The sequence below is a fragment of the Somniosus microcephalus genome, chromosome 3, assembly GCF_052327205.1.
Source record: "Somniosus microcephalus isolate GS21.2 chromosome 3, FLI_Smic_1.0, whole genome shotgun sequence".
NCBI classification, from domain to species: domain Eukaryota; kingdom Metazoa; phylum Chordata; class Chondrichthyes; order Squaliformes; family Somniosidae; genus Somniosus; species Somniosus microcephalus.
In genome coordinates, this window is record NC_140989.1 from 256,355,914 (window position 1) to 256,363,902 (window position 7,989).

At 43.5% G+C, this 7,989-nt stretch overlaps 1 protein-coding gene across 1 annotated transcript; it reads left to right on the forward strand.

The window, feature by feature from the left end:
- The first annotated feature begins 930 nt into the window (after nucleotides 1-930).
- Nucleotides 931-7,311, forward strand: LOC147121858 (regulator of G protein signaling 5-like). Its single transcript, XM_085982364.1, has 5 exons — nucleotides 931-1,246; nucleotides 2,502-2,597; nucleotides 4,086-4,147; nucleotides 4,533-4,699; nucleotides 6,619-7,311. The coding sequence occupies exons 1-5, from the start codon at nucleotides 1,134-1,136 to the stop codon at nucleotides 6,874-6,876; spliced, it is 696 nt and encodes a 231-aa protein (XP_085838490.1). The 5' UTR covers nucleotides 931-1,133; the 3' UTR covers nucleotides 6,877-7,311.
- The last annotated feature ends 678 nt before the right edge of the window (nucleotides 7,312-7,989 follow it).

The window sequence follows — 7,989 nt, forward strand, 5'->3', positions numbered from 1 at the left end:
CCACAGTCACAGGCAGAGAAATACTGATGAGTGATGAATGGAATATTTCATCACACCCACCACCGATGTTAGGCTGACTGGCCTGTAGTTGCCAGGTTTATCCCTCCTTTTTTAAACAGGGGTGTTACATTTGCAGTTCTCCAGCCCTCTCGCACTACCCTCATATCCAAGGAGGAGTGAAAAATTGTGGGCAGAGCCTCTGCAATTTCCACCCTTACTTCCCTCAGTAGCCTAGGATGCATCCCATCTGGACCAGGTAACTCTTCTACTTTGAGGGCTGCCATCCTTTTAAGTACCTCCTCTTTATCTATTTTTATTATCTTATCCAATATGGCTACCACCTCCTCCTTTATTGCTGCATTGGCAGCATCCTCTTTTCTAGTGAAGACAGATGCAAAGTACTCATACATAGAATGTAACAATCCACCTGATGTAAGTTAAACTATATAAGGATAATACAATTAAAAATGTCACAGTCCCCCACTTATAATCTCACAGATAGAACTGCTGTACCAGACAGTTGTCTTGTCTGAATCATATTGCGGCATTACGGGAACCACAACTGAAACTCCCGGCCAATGTCTGCTTCCTGCCTCATATGGCTCGCCAGCAGAAGCTGCAAAATGAGCTGATGAAATGTCTAACCCATCTTTTAACACGCCGAGGAGAGACATACTCCACAGACAAAACTTTTGCAAAAAACCTCCTGTCCAGTAAAGACTCCACCAATTCAAGAATAAAGCAAGGAATCTCTCGGTTCCTCCACAACCCGACTGCACATTGCTGGGGCTCGTTTGTTTATGTAGATCTTTAGCGGTAACCAGTTCATGGTCGAACGAGTCTGTGGCGTATTTCTAACTTGTGACGTCAAACGCGAAGCATCTAAATGCGCCATGTGGTTTGTAAGTAAGCAGCTACTGTGTAAGTTCGCTGTAACCACGGGAGCCGATTTCCTTTCTTTGAAGTCATTGAACTGGGTGGGTCCAAACACTCAACAGCCAATTAGCTTTAACAAAGTCATCCGGCTCGCAGCTTCTTAACCTGTTTCAAGTGGAGGTGACTAAATATTCACAACCTGTGTATTAGAGAAGTGACTTGGAATTAGAAGGATCTGCTCTACCTTCGGTGGAACCATGCAGACTGTACTCTTCCTGTTCCCACAGCTTAACATGTCAGCTCCCAAAGAGGAGCCTTACCGGATCATCAAACAGGAGAATCAAGAGGGAAAAAGAGAGACTAAAAACAGGTAATAGTGGGAAAGGTGCCTTTAATATTGTGTGGTCTGAGATATTCCTGGACCTGAGATAACAGCAGCATCGGTTTGTCTCTTGTGCTAAACTTGTTTTATAGAAGGATGTGCAACTAAAATGTAGTCTCAATGTAAACTCATGAACATCACAAAAAGGTTAGTGTTTTAACTGAAATAAATAGCACCTGGCTCTATTTGAACAAATTTAGAGCAGCGTGTTATTTAAATGTTTTTATGAGCTAGAATTTAAATAAAAATTAACAATATTCTGCATCTGTTTTGTTGTACAAATTATGACCAGGGTCAACACTGAAAATTGTTTTCAACTGAAGCGTTTAGAAAATGCTTTGTAATTTTTCAAAGTACAGTTCAGAAATGAAATCTCAAACTCGTTTTGTCAATCAAAGATTATGTTAATTATTTGTGAGTAAAACTAACGAGGTGCTGCTGCAAACAGGCATGTGGATTTAGATGAGGTGAAGGGTGCTTGAATTCTGCAGATGTGGCTCAGTGTCACAGTGACGATTCCAAAATTAGGGGCCATAAATATAAGATAATAACTAATAAATAAGGAATTCAGGAGAAACTTCTTTTATCCTTTAAGTAGAATGTGGAACTCGCTACCACAAAGAGTGGTTGAGGTGAATTACATAGATGCATTTAAGGGGAAGCTAGATTCGTACATGGGTGAGAAAGGAATATGAGGATATGCTGATAAAGTTAGATGAGGAGGAGGGCGGGGAGGAGGCTGGTGTGGAGCATAAACTGTGGACCAGTTGGGCCAAAATGGCCTGTTTCTGTGCTGTACATTCTAAGTAAAGATATTGGGTCAGAATCATGGTGGGTAATTTTAAACTAACTCGCCGGGCGGAGCACTGGTTTTAAACCCCTGCCCGACTCCCACCAAATATCGCTCTCTTTTGACTTCAGTGGAGAGTAAAATCAGGCAGGGTGTAAAACCAGTGTTTCCCGATGGGTGGTTAGGTTAACATTGCCCCCCTCCCCCACCCCATTGACTATTTAATTCCATACACTTGTATTTTATACTAGTGATCTTGGATGCTATATTGAATTTTAAATGACAAACTTCTGTTGCATTAGTAACCTGCACAAGAGTGGGGTATTTTTTTTTGGGGGGGGGCAGTGGTGAGGATGCAGACACTGTTCTAATGGTACCCCTGTGTTGCACTGCTTCCAGTCTGTCGCTTGACTAGTCTTTTCTAATACAATTTATCAACTTTGTATTTTGCAGACATAAGGACAAACGGAATCGGTTAAGCCTCCTCCTGCAGAAGGCGGAATCACGTGAAATCTTCATACCATTCCCCAGTAAACCTGAAAAAGCAAAGTGAGTTTTGCCAAAGTGCTAGGTTTTCAAGCCATAGGTGGCTGCTACTATTGATCAAGCCTTAAATAATTAATACTTGTACAAATTCATAGGATAACTTTGAACATAGTTAAATGACCTAATCTGTAAAATAAGTTGGAAAATCTTGCTTGTAAGAGAATGTGGTGTACTTGTGGTCTGTGCTTGTATTTAAAATCTGAAAAGTCTGTCTTCCTGTCTTTAAAAAGTTATGGGGTAAAAATTGGGGTGCTACCTTCACTGGGCCCAAAAAAGTTAGCGCCCCCACGGCTGATTTTCCCAGGTAGCACCCCGAGAGGGAGGAGGGGCGCTACTGGAAGCACCCCCATGTCCCTCTTGGAGTGCTGCAAGCCAATATCGCGGCGCTATGTGCCACGGTACTGCAGTCCTTCCTCCCTTTATTAAAAGGGAGGGGCCTGGTGCAGCGCGTCCCAGCGCCCAGCTGGGCCACCAGGGATCGAGAGCAGCCGACACCCCGCGAGGGGGTTTCACGGGGGCAGGTGCAACAAAAATGGCCACCCACTCCCTCCCCTTTAACTAGCGTTGCCCCGGCCACAGGTAGGTCCCCCTGACCCCGGCGGACATAGCGTCTGATGGTAAGTCAGGGGGTCGCCACCCAATATTACAGCCGGGATGTGAACGGGGCGCTGCGCATGGCGATGACGTCATCGCCGGCAGTGCAGCGCCGCGCCGCTGCTAACCTCCCGCTGAATTTCACAGGAGGCATTAGCAGCACCGTGCCCAGGCGCTAGTTGATTTGTGCCCCGTTAGCGCCCTCATAGGGCACTAACGGGAGGCGCAAATCAACCGAATTTAGCCCCCTATATCTGTTCGTGTCTGCAGAACATGTTGCTATAAATGTAGCCACTAAATAATGGGAATCAAAATAACTTTTATTCCTATTGCCTTAAAGCTTAAGTGATGGCATTGCAAGCATGTGCATTTCTATACAGTATCAAATGGTTTGGGATGAAAGAATACTTCAGAATTAAAAGTGGGGGCGGGGTGGTTTGCAGGCATCTATGGGCTTTAAAATATTTGTTTGCCTCAGTCTGAATTAAGAGCCTTTGGCTTTTTCTCATCGGCTGATTAGCCAGAGCTATTATTGGTACACGGTTACGTGTGCAGTCCTAGCTTTGCAGATGGATGCTGTGAACAACAGAAGAAAGGCTAGTGGTCAGCCTCGGCTGCAGCAAGTAAACACCAAAGTATCAACCGCTTTCCTGTATTGCTGCACATGGGTTTTTGTGGCAGCAGTGGGAGAGGCAGGTTGCGTGCTGAGTTATCTTTTTGCAGCATGCAAAGTTCAAGGAAACTTTCCATTTGCATCAACGAATCTGCTGAAGTGAAATGCTGATAGTAATCTTGTGCGCCAGCAAAACAACAATCTTTTTCACTCCATTAACCAATCTTGTCAGTTGTTCTTTTGATAAATTGAGATTTTTAAAAGTGATTTTTTTTCTCTCCTAGTACATCTCTTGATGAGCCTGTGAAATGGGGTGAATCTCTAGACAAACTCCTAGCACATAAATGTAAGTATCAATCACTTTTAACTCTGAGTAAAGCAACAAAATATGAAAGTACAGCAAACCAATGACTGATTGATTGACTTGAATTAATTACCAACAGACCGATGTAATGGCATAATGTTTTCAATTGTCGGTTTACTTGGTTCTGCTGTACATTGGATACTCACTTAAATTTCAGTATATAAGTGACCTGCAGTTCATACTTGTATTGTGGGTCCATTCCAAAAATAGCAGGTGATTTAATCATACACCTTAAATGTTTAGCCACAGAATCTTGGCAGAATATCTCATTTTATGAAGTTGTCTTTCAAACTACAATAACTAACTAGTATAGTTGAACAGGTTGAATTAGTATTTACAGTCGGACATGTTCTGTTGTCTCTTAAAGCTGGCTTGGGTCTCTTTCGAGCTTTTCTACAGTCAGAGTACAGCGAGGAGAACATTGAATTCTGGATGGCCTGTGAAGACTACAAGAGAAACAAGTCACCTGCAAAACTGGCCTCCAAAGCAAAGAAAATCTATTCGGATTTCATAGAAACTGATGCTCCAAAAGAGGTAAGGGGGTGCTTTTGTAATGGGTTTATTTACATATTTTGTTATCCAGCAGACACAGATTTAAGATCATTGTTTAAAGAACCAGGGGTGAGATGAGGAGAATTTTTTTTTTTTTTTTGTGCAGCAAATTATTATGATCTGGAATGCACTGCCTGAGGGTGGTGGAAACGGATTCAATCATGACTTTCAAAAAGGAATTGGATAAATACTTGAACAGGAAAAATTTGCAGGGCTATGGGGAAAGCGCAGGGGAGTGGGACTAATTGGTAGCTCTTTCAAAGAGCCGGCACAGGCCGAATGGCCTCCTTCTGTGCTGTTAAGATTCTATGGGCTCGATTTTTCCAAGCCCTGAGGAGGCGGGTTTGGAGGTGGGAGTGGTGGGAAAATTGCAGAATTGGGGGGGGGGGGGCAGGAACCCATCCCGCCCCCAACCCGCCTCCTTGCCAATGTCCCAGGAGGCGGGGACCCGACCTGTGCTGGGAGCCGCCTCTCCGAGGCGGGAAGGGGATTAGTGCCAATTAACTGCCTGTTAACAGGTAGTTAACGGGCAGTTTTTTGCCTAATCCCTATTTTTAGCCCTGAAGTGTAGGCTTCCCAACGGCTCCGAACCACGCCAAGTTAGTGAGGCGGACCGTGGGTCTGCAGGGGTTGGAGGGGTCGAGATGTCCGTTGTGCAGGTGAGTGATGGGTGCATGTGTGCAGAAGTAAGTGTGTGAGGTGAGTGTAAAGTATTTTAATAAGTTTTACTTACCTTTACTTTCTCCTGCAGGCTTCCTTCCTTCAGTTCTCGGGAGTCCATCAGCTCACCGGCACAGAAAGCAGAATGGCCGCTGAACTGTCAAAAGCTGCAGCCTCTGCTTTCTGGTCTGGAGAGATCTCTAACTGAGTCTGAGTAGAAGGGCTCAAGTTAGAAGACAGATTGTCAGTGTTTGACAGCTTCACAGAGCTGTCAAATGCTGATTTTCATCTGTCAAAAGCTCTTGACAGATGAAATGTCAATCGCTGACATCACCAGTAACCAGGTGTCCCTTAATTGACTGGCTAAGCCCGCAGGGCAGGCTTAAGGTCAATCAAGGGAAAATAATGTGGGTTGGCCACAAGTCGATGGAGGCGGGACTACAGCCCAAAAAGTGGGAGTCCCACCTCCAAAAGCTCCCCATTGACAAAATCCAGCCCTATGAATGTATTAGTGTCTTGAACAATCACCTGGATTACGGCTTTCCAAAATGATGCATTGCAATATTTGCTGTGCCCTCCATTGGCAGGATTGCAAGGAACTCTGTCGCTAAAACATAGGAGATCAAATATGCTGTTATGAGGATGCAAGATGAAGCCTTGCAGAGAGAAGCTCTTCTACAGTGAGCTTTTGACTTCGATGATGCCATTTGTAGGGAGAAGCCAAAAAGAAGCTAAGTGCTTCCTCGCACAGATTGAGGGAGCATGGCTCTGGGACTGTTCCCCATGCTTACCACTGGCTAGTTTTAGAGAAAGGATCTTGGAGGCCTGAGAGCAATCTGTCCAGCTTGCCTCTTGTCTTGCTGAAAGGAGGTGGGGGGGTGGGGAAAAATGCCTCTTCTTAAAGACTGGAACAGAGACCAGTCAATTGAATTGTTTTTGTGGTGGAAACATATTGGCGAATGCAGAAGTTGCAAACATGACTGGAATTGGCGAGAATGAGTTTTAGTGAAGACTGGGCTTTATATCTAATTACAAGAAAAACAAATTGCGCTGTTCTAACCATCATTCATGTGACCTTTTTAAGCAGAAGGTCTTTTGTATGCCTGATGCAATGCAAAATGGTACTATTGAAACATTTTGGTGTGCTACTTGCATATAGTGGCCAGGAATGTAACTGGATTAACCTTTATCTCAGTGCTGCAAAAGGACTAATTTGTTTCTTTATTTTTTTTTTTTAAAAGGTGAACATTGATTTTCATACTAAAGAAGTGACTAAGAAGAACATTCTATGCCCCACTCTGTCCTGTTTTGACTTGGCACAGAGAAAGGTACACATCCTGATGGAGAAAGACTCTTACCCCAGGTTCCTCAAGTCGCAGCTCTACAGAGATTTGTTAAAGCAGACGCAGGTTGAGAACAATGGGTACAGACGACGATCCCAGTCCTTTACATCAGCAGGTCGCCTTCAAACACAGGCAGACTTCACTGCCTGGCTTTAAATGGACGGAAAAGTGATTTTCTTTTTAAGATGTGATTTGTGGTGATGGGTCGGAATCAAGCTTCCCTTCCCCCCCCCCCCCCCCCCACCCCAAAATCTACCTGGGAACGCGCATCACCTGCAGGACCTGACTATTTTTAATCTGCTAGATCATTCAAAGGACATTTTAATGAATCGTGATTCTATTTATTTAAAAAAATGCATTGTTAATTTAATGACGTTTTCGAGATACTATGATAAATAACACATTTGTAAATCTTAAAAGCTATGTATCTAAATTATTCTGTTTTTGTTTTAACATATTTAATATCTATGCTATACCGCTTTCTATTGTGTGAGAGTGCGAGTGTGTGCATTATTCAGAACTGTGCTGGATGAAAGTGTCAATAGACTGAAGTAATTCATTTTCAATAAATGGAAAATATATTTTTAATAATGTTGATTTTCTCCTTATTCACTGAATTAACCCCTTTTCACTTTTTAGAACTGTCTATTCTGAACACTTTCTGGTATGGAGATGCCGGAGTTGGACTGGGGTGGACAAATGTAAGAAGTCACACAACACCAGGTTATAGTCCAACAGTTTTATTTGAAATCACAAGCTTTCGGAGCGCTGCTCCTTCATCAGGTGAAGTGGAGAGATGCCTATAGACATAGATTATATAGTCAGAGAATAATGCCAGATGATTACAGGTAATCTTTCTAACTGCCATTTAGCACACCTCGGCAGAGAGATAATCACAGCAATCAAAGGTGTGAATGGTGTCCAAACAGGTCAGTCAGGAAAACATTACATCAAAGAACAATGAGGTGGGGTCACAAGGGGTAAAATGTTGCAGATGCTGGGGTCTGTATGAAAAACAAAAAACATTTTCTTTGCTGGAAATCACAGCAGGTCCGGCCGCGTCTGTGTAGAGAGAACAAGCCAACGACGACTCAAGTCTGGATGACCCTATGTCAGGTGGGGTTACATGTAGCGTGACATGAACCCAAGATCCCGGTTGAGGCCGTCCTCATGAGTGCGGAACTTGGCTATCCGTTTCTGCTCTACGATTTTGCGTTGTGTGTCTCGATGTAGTTCCATTTAACGATGTGATACTATAACAATGTAACA